The 22,078-nt window shown below is 37.9% G+C and overlaps 1 protein-coding gene across 1 annotated transcript; it reads right to left on the reverse strand.

Moving 5' to 3' along the window:
• Positions 1-598: 598 nt before the first annotated feature.
• LOC149230333 (uncharacterized) lies at positions 599-1,614 on the reverse strand. Its single transcript, XM_089376043.1, has 2 exons — positions 1,237-1,614; positions 599-1,099 (listed from the first exon to the last, which is right to left on the reverse strand). Exons 1-2 carry the CDS (start codon positions 1,468-1,470, stop codon positions 1,007-1,009), a joined length of 327 nt encoding a protein of 108 aa, XP_089232169.1. The 5' UTR covers positions 1,471-1,614; the 3' UTR covers positions 599-1,006.
• Positions 1,615-22,078: the final 20,464 nt, after the last annotated feature.

The raw sequence follows: 22,078 nt of genomic DNA on the forward strand, positions 1-22,078 counted from the left end.
AGTCAGAGTGAAAAAGAAATGATTTAATGTGTGAGAAACGAACTAAGCCATAGGTTGGTGAACCCAGAAAATGTAGCAAATTCAGCTAAGTTATATTATTCTTCTAATGAAAATTAAGTTACAGCCTGGATTGCGAATGAGAAACCCTGAAGAAACCTCTGCGCTTAATCAGGAGTGGCGTTTGGGGAAGGAAACTCTAACAAAATCCTGACAAGGATTTAATCCTATAAAGTTTGCTAGTAAAAGCTGAGCAATATTAAGAGGAAATAAAAGAGCAGAAGCTCTGTTCATAAAACAGTAAACCCTACTCATTTCTTAACTTATAAATCATCAGCTGTAAAAAAAAAATAACCTTCAAACAGAGACGCATCATCACAAGTGAAAACGATCTCAAAAACTTAGCAATACGCAAGGTTTACAGCAGAAGGAAATCATAATATTCTACACTGAGTAGATCAAGAATAGCAACGTTCAAACAGTATTCAGAGAAATGCTTACAAGTCAATTTAAATAATAGAGAATTCAACCTGTGTGTAAAATTCAGAATAAGACTTTCCTAGAAGGAAACAAGATAACAATTATGACTTCAAGAAACCATAAATAAATTAACAGTATAACGATGATTAAGGCTATAAAATGTCCACGGCTTCCATACAAAGTCCATTAGAAAAAAAACAGATAACTTATACAGAATGTCTACAAGGGCCGAGGCCGCTTGACAAGTCTCACTTCCAAAAAGGAGATTAAAAATACCAATAATTTACCGACAAGGAAATTACCAGGCTCTCGGCTAGAAATACATAACTACAACATTGTAGCCCGGAGAGAAACTTGAGTAGCGGGTCTGCGAAGAAGCTTCGTAAGGGTTTAGTGAGGCCTTAGAAGAGCCTTCCCCTTCGAGCAGCTGAATATAAAACAAACAATAGCATGAAGTGGAGCACTCAGAACTCTGTGAAAGCAAAGAGAAACCCTCATATGCCAAATGGGAAACACCTCGGACCATTGCTTACCCAGAAAACTTGTGTACCAGTGACTGCGAAATTCCGCAAACCTCAAGGGATGGAAGCAGAGAGTCTCTCGCATTCAAACCCGTCAAACCCTGAGAACAGGGGAAAAGAAAGTGATTAGTATCATGGAACGTTTTGTCGAAGAGAAATAAGGATAAGAAAAAAAGAAACCATCAGATTTAAGAGAACTATACCACCGAGACTGAATTGGGAGAAGTCAACAGCTTACCATTAAAAGAGTAGCTCCAGCTTTCATGGCTGGCCCATGAGAAAGATTTCCTGCTGCTTCCGAAGAATTAGACAGAGGTGGGAGGAGTAAAGCTTGAACACACTCCAAGTGTTGGGGAAACGAATGAGCTAAATTCCAGCAACCCTGAATGAGTAAATCCACTAAACGGATCATAGCCCTTGGATCAAAGCGCTGAGTGCACCACTGTTGATGGAAGAGAAAATCCTGAGGCATCCAACTACGAAAGGGCGGCCTGCTCGTGCCACGAAGCCATGGCAGAGCCGGAGTGAATGTTAAAAAAAATGAAAATGAACAATCCAGAGATATTAAGCCTTGGTTAAAATTAAATTCATCACATCGTTCAGTTCTGGGTATTTAATACAGGTTCAGTACACATGGATAAGTGTTCCTTATAGCACGGATTATGTGTACAATAGTCGTATTAAAATATCAGGGTAAAGATTGCACAATAAGATTTGGGCAGCGTCTAACCAGTCTGCTATAGGGCATTAAATGTCCGGGGAGATGCAGGCTGGATAGCCTGCTAACACGTAAATTCCAAAACTGGGCACATTGGAATTTGCGTGTTAGCGGGCTATCCAGCCTGCATCTCCCCGGGCATTTAATGCCCTATGGCAGGCTGGTTAGCCGCTGCTTAAGATTTGAACTCCGACCAAAACCCAAGTAATAAATTTGCCGGAATAGTAGTTTAATTTTCCAAGTAAAGTTTCACTGGTTTCATTTGTTTTTTTTTTTTTATTGTTATATTTAATCCAATTTTTGTTGATTAAAGTTTAAGATGGAGGTATGACAATTTGGAATTTAATACACAATATAAATAGATGGTATTTTTAAGAATAGGTGATATTTTATGTTAAAAATGGAAAATATAATAAATTTGATATAATGAAAAGAATATAAAACATTTAACTATTAAAAATAATAAATATGTTTTAAATAAGATTTTTTACTAGTACATCTAGTATTAGATCAATAAAAAACAATTAAATGGGAAAAAACTACAATAATTTCATTATAATTTTATTTAATAAAATATTAAAATTCACTAAATTAATATCATGCAATATAAAGATCTAGTGGAAGAAATCCTTTCAATTTTGAAAGAAAGCTACAGTAATTTCATTATGATTTTCGCCGGATGCGGGTGATACTACTGTCATAAATGGCTCTGATGCCAACTGTTAATACCGCGTACTACATGCTGCAGAGCAGCGGGACTCCCCAGACCTTCACCTTAAGTAAAATGGATGATCAGCATTACGAGGAAGACGATGGTGTCTGTGCATTTATGGTATACTTGGTTCGAAGCATGGCAAGGATGGTTATATTCATTACCACCCGGCTCTTCCCTCTGATGGTGTGTTTCAATTATTCTGGCTCTGAGTTCTGGTCTTCGAAAGCTCCGGGAAGTAAGAGGGTCCTCTTTCTCAGAGGCACGCCTCGCAGGTTTCAGGCACGTCTCAGGGGTAAGCAGCTCACTCATCCTTCTCTGGATCATGCATTTTGTTTTTCAATTTCTCTCTCTACTGTTTCTGTTGTTTCCGTAGCCCTTCTTTTGCTCCTCAATATGGTCCGCCAAGGTGACAGGAGGAGACCAAGAGGGAATTACGGTGATGGCTCTTGGCCTACTGCCAGTAGCTCTGGTAACCCTGATCACTCACCTGCTAATCTCCCTCCATCTCAGGCGAATGTGCAACCCTCTAGCCCTGTTCGTAGGCCTATCCCAAACAGTTCTTTTCAGACCACCCATTTAAATTCCAGAGGAACCTCAATAGACCTCTGATCTCTACCCATATCACCATAATTCTCTCCGAAGAAGAAAACCAGATCCATCCTCTGGCCTGTATCGCTCCGGAACCCTCTCATAGCAGCGAGCAATAGCTGACCATGGGTAGCCCGGAGAAAGTTCTAGTGGATCAGCCAGGCCATATTGACAGCCCAAGAATTACTCTGCCCCATGTAGGAAATTTCCCTGCTGAGGGGGATGGAGTTCTGAATGACTCTAATCGCCCAATTTCAATCCCTGAGGACGATAAGGCTGTCAATGAAGTTCTGTGTTTGGCTAGTGACCGTCCAGCAGAAGAGAAGACTTTTGGCGGGGGCAAGGAAGACTAAGGCCACGCGAAGCTGTTCTGGTTCATTTTGCTTTTTGTCTGTCAAGCAGATGATGGTTTCCAGGTTTCATGGATAACACACATGGCTCAATTCCGTCAACTTGAAGTTTTTGCTCATTTCCAGGGCAGGGGCATTGTTTTTACAGTCAGACTCGCAATGGCTACTCGCTTCTATGCTCTCATGCACAATCTTCTTATCTACTAGTCCTTTTCTTACATGTTCTTCTGTTATGTAGTTTTTTGTAGCACCTATGCTCAGAATCCTTCCATTCTGAGGCGAACTTGCTGTGTACAGAGGCCTCATGAATCTTCTGAGACCTTAATTACTTGTAAAAATATTTTTATTTTAAGTTAATAGATATTAGTCTTTGCCCAGAAAAAGAAAAAGAAAAAAATAAATAAATAAATAAATAATAATAATAATAATAATAATAATAATAAATAAATAAAATAAAATAATAATAATAATAATAATAATAATAATAATAAAAATAAAATAAAAATAAAAAAATCATTATGATCTTATTTATTAAAATAATAAATTTTAGTAAAATAATAATATGAAACAAAATTCAAGAATATTAAAATTGTACATATCCTAACAAAAAAATGCATGGCATAATCATCGTAACGCTTCTGGTCATCTTGGGGAAGACCCACTTGACGGAAACTCAATCCTTACAATGTCAAATTTGTTGGTAGTTCTTTATATTACCAACAAATACCTACTCGCATATCTCTATATATATAAAAATTGAAGTTTGTTACCATTCAGTTAGATATGTGACTATATAAAATTAGAAGTTTGTTACTTTAATACTTTCCTCCAAATTTAAGTGAATTTGTTAGTGGCAAGTCCGATTTTTTTGGGTTTCGGTATTAACAATAGTGGAATTATAATAGCGGGGGAAGAAATTTCATAGAAAATTATATAATAATATAATGAGTTATATTTATTTATTTTAATGGTAAATTTTGAAAATGCTTTAGAATTGGATGAAACTTCGATATCACTTCAGTTCATATTCTTAAAAAGATTAAAATTTCTAATTGAATTCAATTAGATTTTAAAAATTTATAACTCAAATCAATATTTTAGTCTTGAGTGGAATTATAATAGGTCGTGTTCGGGAAGAAATTTCATAGGAAACTATATAATATTATAATGAGTTATTTTTATTTATTTTAATGGTAAATTTTGAAAATGTTTTGGAATTGGATAGAACTTTGATATCACTTCAATTCATATTCTAAAAAAAAATTAAAATTTCTAATTGAATTCAATTAGATTTTAAAAATTTATAACTCAAATTAATTGAATAACTATAATATCAAAATTATTCGATTAATCCTACAATAATTTCATAATTTCCAAAGAAACGAAATCTAGTTATCAAATTTTATCTAGTGGAAAGAAAATGTTTCACTAAGATCATTATTAAATTTTTATTAGAAGGAAAGCAACATGTCTTACAAAATGCAATTCCAAATTTGAAAAAATTGATTATCCAAATAATAAATTAGATACTGTGAATAAATAATTATAATATGAAAACTATTTTATTATTCTGACTATATTAAATATACAAAATTTAGTTATAAAATTTTATTTGGATGGGAAGAAAATGCTTTACTATAATTATTGAATTTTATATAGATGGAAAGCAACATGTCTTACACCAATACAATTCCAAATTTGAAAGAATAATAGGAGGAAAACGATAAGAAAGGAAAATTTTGAAATAATTGTCCATCAATATGGACCCATACAAAAAACTAAATGTTGAATCCCACGTATGTTTGGTAGGGTATGATTTATCATAGTTAATGGTTGATGTGGTCAAGTATAACACAAGAATACCTCGGAGTTCACTTTCAACAGGAACTTAATCACCCTTGAGGGACAAGGGGCATGCATAGGCATAGAGAAAATAGAGAGAGTAGTGAAGGTTAGTATAGGAGATCTTATTAGGTCAAACATTGTTTGAAAATAAAGAATCTTGGTAAATTCCTAAAGATAGAAAATATACATCTTGTGCAAAAATTAAAAGATATACTAAATGCATATATACGGAACTATGTCATGAGGATTAGACATGGTGTTTCTAAGGAGATAGCCTATCAAGGGGCTTTGCAACAATTTCCACGGCAGGATCATTGAACTTCGTACAAGTAGATGGTCTAAATTCTACACAAATGTGACAAGTGTTGTGTTTCTTCATGACAAGAACAATTTTGGCTACCCAAGTGAGAGATACGTGAGGTAAAATTCATATGGTAGAGAAAAATATCGATATTACCTTTCCTATTCTTACACAGATCCCTATAATCAACATAGACATGAAAAACCTTGATTTTCATAACTGGAATGATTGTAGAAATCCATTCCATCAAATAAGCTAGGTAAATGCACTGAGCGTGGAGGAAGTTTTCTACAATATGGGGATAATACCAATAATCATTTCATTGGAAGAAGGAAGAATTGCATAAATGATGGGGAAAAGAGTGATGTAAGTACTGAGCTCATGAGGAGGAAAAATGGCTGGAATCATAGAAGCATTGATGGGAATATCAAGAGAAGCATTTTCAAGATTTCCTTCAAAAGGTGCATCATGGGATTTGTCGGGATATTTCAACCAATAGACATTTCATGAAGAAATGGGGAAGTGCAAGTCATCATTCAAGTGCTTCAAACAATGGAGATAGGACAAAGGATGAGGTGATTCTTCCCTAGGTTGATTAGATATCATCATATCCTCCATGAGGGTTTCATCAAGGTGCATCAAATTATCAATGAAGTCACATGAACAAGAATGATTAACATCCTAGTAGGGTGAAGAGTAAAGGTCAATTTCAACATCATGGGAATATATCGATTCAAATTCGGTAGGGCCCATTTTACCAAACATACGAGGAAAGTATCCAAGGATTAGTGGACTCATTAGAATCACATGCATTGGAATAAGGATCAAGTTAGACATAATGGTAAGAACTCAACTTAGGTTCAACAAGAACCATTTCACCAAACATACTTATATCCTCAAGAAAGGAATTATTGAGGGATATATGGGCCCATTTGAATCATATAAAGGGAGTGAGAATTAAGTTCAATGCCATGAGAAGGACTCAACTCGTGATCAACATCCGCCATTTCTCCAAAAATTCTATTGTCCTCAAGAGAAGGATTGATGCACGGATTAGTGGATCTATCAGAGTCATATGAGAATTATTGGAAGTGTCTTCCCCACTTCGCACTTGGTGAAATGGTGGAGAGTTAATAACCATGTTTTGATACTAGGATTCAAAAGGACTTGTCATATTAACAATTTGACGAGAAACACATTCATGAAAGAAGTGTCGATGAATCTCATCTATAGATAGGCACTAATGTGTGAGATGGTCTTTCCCAAAACCTTACAAGGAAAATGATTTTTCCTCTTATTTTGTTTTGAGACATCTGCAACATTATCTTGGGCTTATGATGCTCCTTGTTCCTCATTCAAAGGTTTAGATTTATTCTCTTTCCTTTTACCTCCTAATTTGTAAAGGTTTGTTGTTGATGTGGACTCAATTGACATGACCACAAAGGTGGGTACAAGCGAATTAGGAGTCTGAGTATGAGGCTTTCTATCTAGGGTACTAGACTATATACTCATTTGAACCATTTGAAAGGCTGGCTCACCAATTCTTTGAGAAGGGATGTACCCCACTACACGATAGGCATGGGTTCTTGGTTTTTCATTCACACGACTAGTCGATGATGAGGAGCATTATGAATGATCTCATCTAAGGTACCTACTTGAGAATGTATCAAGTGAAGCTTATGGGTATGGTATGATGCATTACTCCTCAATTTGGGCTCCTACCATGGCTACATCTTCAATAATCCTAGGCACGAAGGACTGTATGAACCACTCACACAAGAATTCATTAAGGAACTTGGTTCCAAAGAGACTTCATCTTGTTCTACGATCATGAATATTATAATAAATGTGAGTGGATTTATCTTGATAGAGGTTGGTGATAATCTTTCCTCTAATCTCTTACTTAACATGGAATTGAAAGTGATTGACAAAATCCTATGCTAAAGACGTGAAATTATCATAAGTGTTGCACTTAAAGTCAATGTACCATTTGGAAGCATCTTTGGTAAGAGTCCACCAGAATAAGCGAAACCTTATGCTACCATACATGAATGAGTTGGATGAGCACCATAAGTTATAAGTGGTATATGGGTTTCACAATCTTCTTCGGGATTAGTATCGAGCTCAAGAATTTCTATTGGCATTTTATGTGGGACACATGGCCATGTTGGGTTATGCTTATCCACCAGAATAAGCAAAACCTTATGCTACCATACATGAATGAGTTGGATGAGCACCATAAGTTATAAGTGGTATATGGGTTTCACGATCTTCTTCGGGATTAGTATCGAACTTAGGAATGTCTATTGGCATTTTATGTGGGACACATGGCCATGTTGGGTTATGCTTAATGGGATCGTTCATTAACATAGAAAAATCAAACAAAGAAAGTGTTTCCAAGAAAGGTGAGTTGAATGATGCTTGGGGTGGGATAGCTCCTCCACCCAAAAGTGATTTGGCTAGAGGTGTTTTCTCTCATACCAATGTAAACCTATTACTATTTAATGCCCCCAGCAACAAAAGGATTTCCAAAAGGTTGTTAACTTCATAGGCCAAAGGGAAATCCATGCAGGAAAAACCATTAATGCATGGGAACCACTATAGGAATTTCCTATGCTTGTTCACTGTGTTTCGACATCTCTAGGATCATAGAAGTAGGAAAGAATTGTCAAAATTTATTATCACTATATCGTTATATCCACATAGTGACATGATTGTATGGAGGTACATTGAGTACTATCAAGAAAGGTGAAATTCTTTTGTTCTCATCTACTAGCACTCCTACCATATCCCAATTTAAAAAGAGTAAGACATTTTTACTATGTGGTTAGATGCCACGATATGTTGTGGATTTAGTAACTCACATAGACTAGCTAAGGAATGTGTAACCTTATTCCTTAACAACTATTACTCACTCTAGAAACAATAAGAGTTAATAGGATCTCCATTATTGTACCATTTCACTCTCAATAAAGTCAAGGTATTTAAAAGGTATACACTGATATCGGTTTTGAATTTATAATAAGTAAATTTTAAAGGAAGTGGAGTATATTGAATCCTTTGAAATCATTGATAAATATATGATCAAAATAGATTATAAATTAGTTTTAAAAGTTCAAAATAATTACTGCGTATGCATTTTTATAATAAAAAGGATAAAAATTTACTACATTCTAATTTATAAAGAAAAGTAAAAATTTACCACTTGAATTTAGAAATAAAAATGAATTAAACAACTTAAGATATATTTTTTTCACACGGTGGGAAAACCTATCATAACCTGGTGAGGACAACCATCTCTTGTTGTAGCCTGACTCATCACCATTATTTAAGGAAAACCAGGGCACCTGACTCATCACCATTATTTAAGGAAAACTAGGGCAAGTGACTCATCACCATTATTTAAGGAAAACTAAGGCACCTAGAATAACTCGACTCATCATCGATATTCAAGGAAAATCAGGCCATGTCGAATAATCGACTCATCACAACTATTCAAGAAAAACCACCTCATGTGGAATAAGAGGTAGTTCATAAGGCGGTAGGCAAATCAGGCCATGTGGAATAATCGACTCATCACAGCTATTCAAGGAAAACCACCTCATGTGGAATAACGAGTTGGTGGTTCGTAAGGGGGTAGGCTTTCACTCCTGCGAGATGCCTCTGGGTCTTGGGATGTTAACTCGTTTCCTTACTTCTAAGGAAGACGAGCCCCAAAACAACTCCAGGCCCAAAAACAACTTAAAATATTATACCAACTAGTAATAAAAATATTATAATAAATATTTATTTTAAATTAAAAAATAGTGTTAAATTAAAAGTAATAAGTAAATTATGAAATTATGAAACTATTTAAAAGTAAAAATAAAGTTATATATATATATGAGTAATTACATTTACCTATTTACATTGCTCAACCATGGCTTGATCGTGGTTGAGCACCAACCATGGCTTGATTGTCGTTGACCATGGTTGATCATGGCTGACCATGGTTGATCATGACTGACCAAAGAGACATTTGCTTATCATTATGGTTGACATTGTTCAACTTTATAGACATCTGTTGACCATGCTAAACTAGCCTAACAATAGATATATTGATTGACCAATATTGTTCATCAAGGTTAATCACAAAGGGCCATGGTTAATCATGGTTGACCATAAAGACCTTGATTTAACATCTTCAACCATAGAGATGTTGATTACCCATGTTGCACCATGCTAACCATAGATATGTTGAATGATCATTGTGGTTGACCATAGATATGTTGATTTACCATTATCTCATACCATATTCAACCATACAAGTCTTGGTTGACCGCAATATGCTAGCATGGTTGATCATGGGTGACCAAGTTGATGTCCATTGACCATTACAGTTAATTGACCATGGTTGACCATGCTTAATATTGGTTTAGGGTGGTCGATCATTGTTAACCAAGTTAGATGATTCTAACCCTAGAGATTTTGATTGACCATTACCATTGATCATGGTTGATTATATCTGACCATGGTTGATCATGGCTTACCACGGTTGACTATGTTTAGCCATTATAACCATAGTGGTCTTGGTTGACCATTGTCCTTGATCATGATTTATGATAGTTGACCATTATTACTAACCATAATTGACTTTGGTTAAACAATATTCTAACAATCTAATAATGTTTACCTTAAATAACTACACAGTTTTTTAAAGTAAATATAATTTTCATTAATTAATCCTTTTCTAAGTAAATCTAATTTTTATTAATTAAATTTTTATAAATAATTTATGATAAATAACACAATAATATTAAATAATATTTTGCAAATTTTTAATTTAAACCTAATTTAAGCAATATTTTAAATATGCAATAAAATTATGATTCTAAATTTCTTGAATTAAAATATAACATGAAATAATGATTTGAACTTTGATGGACTGATTACAGAAGAAGTCATTTAAATATAAATTCAAATAACAAGACATAGAAACTGTATAATTTTTTGTTTCCCATTTTTAACTTAAATTTAATTATACAATATATAGAATTTTAAAATTTCACAACTCTTTACCCTAAATTCATCTGTGAAATTGAAAAGCGATTAAATTAACACAGTAAGATTCAGAACAGTAAAGGATAACTCCTTTTAAATGTGATCGTGCTCCAGTGGTGACCGTCACATTAAATTTTTCAAACCACTTCCTCCAATGCCATGTCTTAATTCTTTTTTATATTAAAATATTAAGCCACACTAGAGTGGTTAAAGTTTATTAGCAAGCCATGAATATTGCTCTTGTTGTGTCAAGGGCAGAGATAAAAATCGAGTTGAAAAGCATCCTCCTAATGCCGCGCACATAAGGTTGAACTAAATGTTCTTTACTTTCCGAGATTAATATATATATCAAGTTACCTACGGGGTTTTGGATTGACGGTGAATGGGTGTCTTGTTAAAACACTCTTTGTGATAAGTCATCTGTTCAAATCCTCGGTGGGTACTTAGATTACTCTTAGCCAGACAAAAAAATATATATCAAACTTTCCAAATTTGAATTGGAAAGAGGTACAAACGACCACAGTGGATGCTGTGAAAGGAAAATTTGAAATTGTTTGTCTGGATCTTCGTTGTTTTCAACGGTTTCTTCTTCTGCATCATCCGCTTCTCCTTCCTCGGCTTGCTTGGATTTCGATTCTATAAATTGAGATTCCTCTCAAGCACCAATGTTTGGACATACTGCCTGCCAGAGCGTCTTTCGATATTGGTGTTTCCCCGGGAGAGGAGTCTTGGCCAACCTTAGGCGCCGCTTCTGTTTTTCTCCCTTCCACCAATTCCTTTTGCATTTTCATCATCTTGTCTAATCGCCTCCGCACGCTTTGCGCTTTAACGCCCTAGATTGTTCCTGAATTGAATCTTGTTTTGACTGTGGCAGGAATCACCTCCTGCTTCTGTTGTTCGGAGATGTGACGCAAAGGCAAGGAGATACGCAGCGTTTGATCCCTAAACTTGGCCCTGATGCGCCCATCATTATTCAAATTTTGGGAATGACAATAGCCTTTCTGAATCTTTGCATTTTCTCCAATCTTCCTCGCATATCTAAAGCTGACCAACCAAACCGGGACTGAACAAACCAAACCGGGTCGACCAAGATATTTCGCATACCTAAGAAACCATGTTACCGTTGATAAGTCACATGTCGGATCCGCGAATTGTGTAGATAACTCATATAATGCGAGGATATAACTCATAAATTGCGTAGATAAGTGGTATATTACGCCTAGATAATTTGGATACCCGAAGAAGATAACTCGCGTATTTGTCATATTCCGCGGAGAAAAATGGTATATGAGCTTGATAAGAAGCATATTTGACTTATATAACCGCGTATCTAAACGACATAAATCGCATAACACTGGCTAATCGCGATATTCTATAAGCAAAATACACTAAATGCAAATTATTATGCGATATGCGAGTTATTTGCATGGTATACGCTGATTATCAAATGATATACGATTATCTCGCTTTAAATATGCGGCTTATCCCGCTTCAATATGCGACTTATCTGACCCATTACGCGAATTATCATAAGGACAGGGGATTATCGCCTCCAGATTATCAACGCGGTCGTGGCTCAGGCGGAAATGGTTCGCGAAGCCCCTTGTAGTCTGTAATGGCGATTCCAATCTCTGTGTGTCGGCAGACGTGATACACATTTCGCTCACTATCGCCTTCATCTACTACTCATTGTTCGCAATCCATTTATTGAAGCAGAATTCGATAATGAACTGAAGGCTCTAGGAATGCTGCAATTAGCGTCCATTCTCTTAATTTGAATCTCTGTGCGACTCTCTCCATCAGTTTTAGGGCATACTTTTTTAAACAAAGCCTATCATTGCTGCAATTGGCATCCGTTCTCTCAATTTGAATCTCTGTGATACTCTCCATCAGTTTACCCACGCCATACTTTTTTTAAACAAATCCATGAGATACACTGTGTAGAAGAGGTATCTATAATATGTCCCATCTAACTGGTGACACCCGCCTATTATGCGTCACTGTAGCGGATGATTACTTCCAAAGCTATGATCACCCCACCAAATTGGTCTCGCCCCTTCCGAATAAACATATTTTACTTTGGAAACTTCCAAGCATTTTCTTTGTCAACAGAAATTCATGAACGCCATGGAATGTATAAAAGAAAGCAAGCTAGGTGATCTGTACGAAAAATGCTGGATAGTATTGAAAATAATTGTATATTAAATCAAAGAAACCCAGATAATCCCAGGTAATCAACCAATCAACTAGTGGTGTAATTAATTGTAATTGTAATTAATTGTAATTTATTCAATTCAAAATAATATCTAATTTGTTATCTGAATAATAAATTATTTCAAATTTGGAATTGTATTGGTGTAAGACATGTTGCTTTTCATCTATATAGAATTCAATAATTAGAGTAAAGCATTTTCTTTCCATCCAAATAAAATTTTATAACTAAATTTTGTATATTTAATATAGTGAGACTAATAAAATAGTTTTCATATTATAATTATTTATTCACAATATCTAATTTATTATTTGGATAATCAATTCTTTCAAATTTGGAATTGTATTTTGTAAGACATGTTGCTTTCCTTCTATACAAAATTCAATAATCATATTAGTGAAACATTTTCTTTCCACTAGATAAAATTTGATAACTAAATTTTGTTTCTTTGGAAATTATGAAATTATTGTAGGATTAATCCAATAATTTTAATATTATAATTATTCAATTGATTTGAGTTATAAATTTTTAAAATCTAATTGAATTCAATTAGAAATTTTTTTTTTTTTAAGAATATGAACACAAGTGATATCAAAGTTCATCCAATTCCAAAACATTTTCAAAATTTACCATTAAAATAAATAAAAATAACTCATTATAATATTATATAGATTTCTATGAAATTTCCTCCTGAACACGACCTATTATAATTCCATTCGACACTAAAATATTAATTTGACTTATAAATTTTTAAAATCTAATTGAATTCAATTAGAAATTTTAATTTTTTTAAGAATATGAACTAAAGTGATATCAAATTCATCCAATTCTAAAACATTTTTAAAATTTACCAGTAAAATAAATAAATATAACTCATTATAATATTATATAATTTTCTATGAAATTTCTTCCCAAACATGCTCCTATTATAATTCCACCCGACACTAAAATATTGTTAATATTGGAGCCCAAAAAAATTGGACCTGCCACTAACAAATTCACATAAATTTGGAGGAAAGTATCAAGGTAACAAACTTCTAATTTTATATAGTCACATATCTAAATGATCCGTTGGAATTTGGAGCAATGGTAGCAAACTTTAATTTTATATATATAGAGATATGTTAGTAGGTATTTGTTGGTAATATAAAGAATTACCAAAAAATTTGACATTGTAAGGATTGGGGTCTTCCCCAAGACGACCATAAACGTTACGATGATTATGCCATGCATTTTTTGTTAGGATATGTACAATTTTAATATTCTTGAATTTTGTTGCAACCTGTTTGAATAAGGTAATATATTCATTATTCTAATTATTAATATCTTAATTTATTCAACATATTTTATAGCTTAAATATTTTTTATAGCTTTTTTATTTTTATATATTATATTTTCTTTATTATAAATATATTTTATCATAATTGTAAAATTTAATTTAATGCTTTAAAACTTTTCTAGGATTGAAAAGAGTTTTCTCTCTAGATTGTTGCATATTATTATTTTACTAAAATTTATTATTTTAATAAGTAAGATCATAATGAAATTATGATCGTTTTCTTTCAAATTTGAAGAGATTTCTTCCACTAGAACTTTATATTGCATGATATTAATTTAGTGAATTTTAATATCTTATTAAATAAAATTATAATGAAATTATTGTAGTTTTTGGAGTTGTCTTTAAATAGACTTTTTGGAAGCTTTTCCGGTGGGTTTTTCGCGGAAATTTATTGAAATAGCAAGTTTGATAGCTAATTTCTACACAATCAAAGCGTCCCAGGGGTTAACTCCGTAGTTTTTTCCCATTTAATTGTTTTTTATTGTTCTAATACTAGATGTATTAGTAAAATATCTTATTTAAAACATATTGGTTATTTTTACTAGTGAAATATTTTATATTCTTTTCATTATATCAAATTTATTACATTTTCCATTTTTAACATAAAAATATCACTTATTGTTAAAAATACCATCTATTTATATTGTGTATTAAATTCCAAATTGTCATACCTCCATATTAAACATTAGTCAATAAAATCTGGATTAAATATAACAATATAAAAAATAAAAACAAATGAAACTAGTGAAACTTTACTTGGAAAATTAAACTACTATTCCGGCAAATTTATTACTTGGGTTCTGGTCGAAGTTCAAATCTTACTGTGCAATCTTTACCTTGATATTCAAATCTTACTGTTCAATCTTTACCTTGATATTACTTGGGTTCTGGTCGAAGTTCAAATTTTACTGTGCAATCTTTACCTTGATATTTTAATACAACTATTTTACACATAATCCGTGCTATAAAAAACACTTATAGGCAAGAGCTAACCAGCCTGCCATAGGGCATTAAATGCCTAGTTAGCTGCATACTCTATAACGAAATAATATGCGCGGTCGCTAGATAAATTAAAAATAATAGCGGTGTGTTATTTTGTTATAGAGTATGCAGCTAACCAGGCATTTAATGCCCTATGACAGGCTGATTAGTTCTTGCCACACTTATCCATGTGTACTGCACCTGAACTCACTGATGTAATGAATCTAATTTTAACCAAGGCTTAACTATCTCTCGACTATTCGTTTGCATTTTTTTTAACATTCACTCCGGCTCTGCCATGGCTTCATGGCACAAGCAGGCTGCCCCTCCTTAGTTGGATGCCTCAGGATTTTCTCTTCCATCAACGGTGGTGCACTCAGCTCTTTGATCCAAGGGGTATGATCTGTTCAGTGGATTTACTCATTCAAGCTTGCTGGAATTTGGCTCATTCGTTTTCCCAACACTTGGCGCCTGTTCAAGCTTTACTCCTCCCACCTTTGTCTAATTCTTCGGAAGTAGCAAGAAATCTTTCTTATGGGCCAGCCATGAAAGCTGGAGCTACTCTTTTAATGCTAAGCGGTTGACTTCTCCCAATTCAATCTTGGTGGTATAGTTCTCTTAAATCTGATGTTTTCTTTTCTTCTTATCCTTATTTCTCTTTGACACAAGGTTCCATGATACTAATCATTTTCCTTTCCCCTGTTCTCAGGGTTTGACGGGTTCGAATGCGAGAAACTCTCTGTTTCCATCCCTTGAGGTTTGCGGAATCTGGCAGTCACTAGTACAGGAGCTTTCCGGGTAAGCAATGGTACGAGGTGTTTCCCATTTAGCATATGAGGGTTTCTCTTTGCTTTCACAGAGTTCTGAGTGCTCCGCTTCATGCTATTGTTTGTTTTATATTCAGCTGCTCGGAGGGGAAGTTTCACGCCCCCAGGCCTACGGTAGTCTTCCAACCATGTCCGGCGAGGTGCGGCACCACCGTGTACTTTCTTTTTAACAATACTTGCACACATGGACTACGCCTTTCCACATTAACATACTTAGTTTGTGTTTCGCAACCAAGTAAAATGCATTAACCTTTATACTTAATGAAGCCCATACACATTCATTATCCAATATGCAATTAACCAGAACAATAACAATTGCACGCAAGTATAAAGGGAGGGGCAACTCCCAAACAAGTCTGCCCGATAACAATATATTATGAAAATCTTCAATAATACATCATACAAGTGTGCCTGGCAAAATCCAAGGCCAACACTTTAGAAATATTTACAATCAAGGCAAGACAGCCTTTACAACCATATGCCAACCTCACTCGGTAGGAGGGTGCTCACCCGAGACACCAAAACTCCTCCAACTCGGTTCTACACAAAACTGCCTTAAGTTCACCCTTCGTTTCACCCACGTCAAGCTCCGGTAAAATCTGCGCACTTATCACTTCTGCGCATGAGATGTGCGCACTTTAACTGCACCCTGTTTTACCCCTGCTCCAATCGCAGAAGAGAGAATGCGTTGATCGAATTGATTGTCCAAATGAAGCTCTGCGCCATCCATATATACGCTTGCTTTCCATTTGGTGAAGGGGTGTCAAGCCATTAGGCCGACCCCTTAAAATCGTTTTACAAGCCCCCGCCTTAATATTTTGCAGGTCGGCCTTCGCCCATCGGCAAAGCCTCCCCTACGCCAAGTATAAGGCTTCGGCCTTCTTTCATTTCACATTATTTTCCCAAGTGTCCCATCACACTTGTTTGTTGTTCGTCGCATTGTTTGTCGCAGGCCCGGAACCGCCGTTCACCATCGCCCGCTCGTCGCATGGGTCGCCCGCCCATCGTGCACGGGTCGCCCACGAGTCGCCCGCCCATCGTGCACGGGTCGCCCACAGTCGCCCGCCCATCGTGCATAGGTCGCCCGCCCATCGTACATGGGTCGCCCGCCCGGGTCGCCCACGGGTCGCCTGCTCATCGTGTAGCCGTGTTCACTCCCGCATCCGCTCGTCGCACTGTCTGTCGGGTCACCGTGCACGGGGCGCCCGCCCATTATGCAGCCGCGCCCGCACCAGCTCGTCGCACTGTCCGCCGAGTCGTCGTGCACGGGGCGCCCGCCCATCGTGCAGCCGCGCCCGCACCAGCTCGTCGCACTGTCCGCTGGGGCGCCCGCCCATCGTGCAACCGCGCCCGTACCGGCTCGTCGCACTGTCCGCCGGGTCATGTCCACCGCCCGATCGTCGTGTGAAGGGGCGCTCGCTCGTCGCGCACCTGCCCGAGTCGCGAGGGCCTTACACCCTCCTCCACCTGAATTCGTTGTCGTCCTCGACAACACACCATCCCGGTAGCTCTCCAGCAAGATCATCATCAACCATGATGTAGAATCCTTCATATAAAGCAAACATCACTGCAACATATATAAAGCTCCATCTCCATCATGTAACACCTTAGTGACCAAATTGTCACCAAGACCACCATACCGAGCCATCATGTGCACTTCTGTTATGATATTCCAGCATAATGTCAACACATCTCTGTACACTTCGCGATCCCATGTCTGAACTAGTTGGGTAGCTAATCCAACCATCACGCCCAATCCATGAGAGTGAGCATCCTCATGTCCTCATCAACTGTTTCTCAAACATCAGCCACATCCTCGACTCATCAAGAATCTGTAAACCATGTTCAGGTCCATGGAAACCCCATCCATCTGCAACATGTCATGATGCCTGATGCCCAGCCATCCCTGCATCATCAATCATACCTGCTCAAACATGTTTAAGGGCTCGCTGCCATGAGCAGCTAACAATGAGCCCCATCTCTATGTCACCTATAGAGAAAGAAGGGCCAGGAAGTTTCCTCCCTGACTCTCATCCACCCATGTGTCAGATTGATGTTGTGTCCTCAAGTAGCTATGCACAACTTCAATCTCTGCACATGTACATCCAAGCTCACCTAGCTTGTCCTTCGTCAACTGAAAGTCATATATGCCCATAGCATATCTACAAAAGTCCACTATCCCAGCAGGATCTCTACCCTCATAACCTTCATCAACCACTGCTTCTGAAGTAGCACTCGGGCTTGCCTCATTTGCAACTCCATTGTGAATATCATTAGTAGAAGATGCTCCCAACAAGTGTTTCCATGTTCGTAAGGTCCTCCCCTTACTTTCTTTATTCTTCTTTCCAGCTCTTGCAACGAAGTCAATAAGCTTCCTTTCCTTCGTTGTTTGAACCATACTCCCAAGTCCGCTCTGCTCCACATCCTCATGCTTCACATTCGGATCTTTGGGATACAAAGTCATCGAAGCCATCCTTGGTCTATACCCCAGGAAACTTCTTCTATTCATCGGTACCATCATGTTCTTCCCTCCAGCTGTGATCAAGAGAAGATCCCGGGTCATCATCGGTATGGCTTATGCAAGCCTCATAAAGTCCATCCCCAACACCATAGAATGATCATCCATATCCACAACTCTCAAATCCAACTTTCTGAACCATGATCCTACCTTTACCTGAGTGTTTTACAATACACCATCAACAGCCCTAATGGAAGAGTTAACTGCTTTGAAAGCACTACATTCCCTCTCCATCTTTGCCTTCTTTCCAAAAGACCTTGCTGCCTTCCTGCTCACGAAGCTATGAGTAGCTCCTGTGTCAATCAAAGCTGCAAATCTCTTGCCCTTTACGGTCGCCTGCACAAAACTTAACTTCAAGGAACCATCTTCCTCTATCGGCTTTGTCTTGCGCCTTATCTTAGCAACCTGTTTCAAGAATTCGGCCTCCGAAGTGTCAATAGGCTTATGTTCCCTTTTGACATTCCTCTTAAGATATCTTACTTCCTTGCTTGGCTCTTCTAGGGAACTCGGCCATGGTCTAGCCTGACCTGTTTCAAGCTTTCCTTTCACCGTGTTCTGCTCAAGTGTACCAATCAAGTGTCCATTGACCAAGTCCATGGAGCTAAACTTCCGAATTTCCTCTGGATGCTCTCGGTAGTGAGTCTCCAACTTGTCAATGTAGTCAAGTTCTTCCTGCTCGATCACAACGACCTTCTTGCCAAGAAGCTTCTTCTTTATTTCTTCCTCAATTTGCTTGATTACGACTTCCACTTTAGCACTTTCCTTCCTCAACCGGGCCCTTTCATCAAAGAGCTCTTGAAGACCAAGTCTACTTCGTTGGATCTCCTCATCAAACTCATTGAGTTCAATATCTGTCATACTTTCGCATTGGCTTCTGAGTTCTTCAAGTTCCCTCCTTAGTTCCGAACAACTTTCCCGAATCTTCATGTTCTCAGCTTGCATCGCAACGCAGTTAGAACTCCATCGACTCATGTGTTCCAATACTTCATACCGGAGAGCCTTAACTGCACTATGGCCGGATTCACCATCATCCACTATCACTGCCTTGTCAGCCTTCTCCATACTTACCAAGCCCCTTGCAATAGAACCAACCCTTGCTTCACCTCGTGTGAAATGGTTTCCTTCACCTGCAAGAACCTGTCAACTGCCAAATTCCAAGTGTGTGAGCAACCCTGCTCACTAGCTCTAGACCGAGCTCTGATATGCTTCAACACCTGAACCTTATCCAAACCTTTACGAGCAACCTTGCTCTGATACCACCTGTCACGCCCCCAGGCCTACGGTAGTCTTCCAACCGTGTCCGGCGAGGTGCGGCACCACCGTGTACTTTCTTTTTAACAATACTTGCACACATGGACTACGCCTTTCCACATTAACATACTTATTTTTTGTTTGGCAACCAAGTAAAATGAATTAACCTTTATACTTAATGAAGCCCATACACATTCATTATCCAATATGCAATTAACCAGAACAATAACAATTGCACGCAAGTATAAAGGGAGGGGCAACTCCCGAACAAGTCTGTCCGATAACAATATATTATGAAAATCTTCAATAATACATCATACAAGTGTGCCTGGCAAAATCCAAGGCCAACACTTTAGAAATATTTACAATCAAGGCAAGACAGCCTTTACAACCATATGCCAACCTCACTCGGTAGGAGGGTGCTCACCCGAGACACCAGAACTCCTCCAACTCGGTTCTGCACAAAACTGCCTTAAGTTCACCCTTCGTTTCACCCACGTCAAGCTCCGGTAAAGTCTGCGCACTTATCACTTCTGCGCATGAGATGTGCGCACTTTAACTGCGCCCTGTTTTACCCCTGCTCCAATCGCAGAAGAGAGAATGCGTTGATCGAATTGATTGTCCAAATGAAGCTCTGCGCCATCCATATATACGCTTGCTTGCCATTTGGTGAAGGTGTGTCAAGCCATTAGGCCGACCCCTTAAAATCGTTTTACAAGCCCCTGCCTTAATATTTTGTAGGTCGGCCTTTGCCCATGGGCAAAGCCTCCCCTACGCCAAGTATAAGGCTTCGGCCTTTTTTCATTTCGCATTATTTTCCCAAGTGTCCCATCGCACTTGTTTGCTGTTCGTCGCATTGTTTGTCGCAGGCCCGGAACCACTGTTCACCATCGCCCGCTCGTCGCACGGGTCGCCCGCTCATCGTGCACGGGTCACCCACGGGTCGCCCGCCCGTCGTTCACAGGTCGCCCGCCCATCGTGCACAGGTTGCCCGCCTGGGTCACCCACGGGTCGCCTGCTCATCGTGTAGCCGTGTTCACTCCCGCATCCGCTCGTCGCACTGTCCGCCGGGTCGCCGTGCATGGGGCGCCCGCCCATCGTGCAGTCGCGCCCGCACCAGCTCGTCGCACTGTCCGTCGAGTCGTCGTGCACGGGGCGCCCACCCATCGTGTAGCCGCGCCCACACCAGCTCGTCGCACTGTCCGCCGGGACGCCCGCCCATCGTGCAACCGCGCCCGTACCGGCTCGTCCACTATCCGCCGGGTCATGTCCACCGCCCGACCGTCGTGTGAAGGGGCGCTCGCTCGTCGCGCACCTGCCCGAGTCGCGAGGGCCTTACAGGAAGAGTCTTCTAAGGCCTCACTAAACCCTTACGAAGCTTCTTCGTAGACCTGCTATTCAGGTTGCTCTCTGGGCTACAGTGTTGTAGTTATGTATTTCTAGCCGAGAGCCTGGTAATTTACTTGTCGGTAAATTATTGGTATTTTTAATCTCCTTTTTGGAAGTGAGACTTGTCAAGTGGCCTTGGCCCTTGTAGACATTCTGTATAAGTTATCTATTTTTTTTCTAATGGACTTTGTATGGAAGTTGTGGACATTTTACAACCTTAATCATCATTATATTGTTAATTTATTTATAGTTTCTTCAAGTCATAACTGTTATCTTGTTTCCTTCTACGAAAGTCTTATTCCGAATTTTACACACAGGTTGAATTCTGTATTATTTAAATTCACTTGTAAGCATTTCTCCAAATACTGTTTTAACGTTGCTATTCTTGATTTACTCAGTGTAGAATATTATGATTTCATTCTGCTGTAAAACCTTGCGTACTGCTAAGTTTTTGAGTTTTTGAGATCGTTTTCACTTGTGACGATGCGACTCTATTTGAAGGTTATTTTGTTTTTACAGCTGATGAGTTTATAAGTTAAGAAATGGGTAGGGTTTACTGTTTTATGAACAGAGCTTCTGCTCTTTTATTTCCTCTTAATATTGCTCAGCTTTTACTAGCGAACTTTATATGATTAAATCCTTGTCACGGTTTTGTTAGAGTTTCCTTCCCTGAACGCCACTCTTGCTTAAGCCGAGAGGTTTCTTCAGGGTTTCTCATTCGCAGTCTAGGCTGCTACTTAATTTCATTAGAAGAATAATATAACTTAGCTGAATTTGCTATATTTTCTGGGTTCACCAACCTATGGCTTAGTTCGTTCCTCAGACATTAAATCATTTCTTTTTCACTCTGACTCACACGAGTGTCCCATCTTGGAAAACCGAGGTTCACATGTTCGGGTATCTCTCAACTTACAGGTTAATCCATTCAGCTTACCCCACTAGTCCGTAGCTACAGGTGGTATTCAGATTAATATTATTTTTATTGTTTCTTCACTGTTACACAATA

The sequence above is a fragment of the Pinus tabuliformis genome, chromosome J (genome assembly GCF_031772625.1).
Source record: "Pinus tabuliformis cultivar Carrire ecotype Pingquan chromosome J, CPIR1, whole genome shotgun sequence".
In the NCBI taxonomy this organism is placed as follows: domain Eukaryota; kingdom Viridiplantae; phylum Streptophyta; class Pinopsida; order Pinales; family Pinaceae; genus Pinus; species Pinus tabuliformis.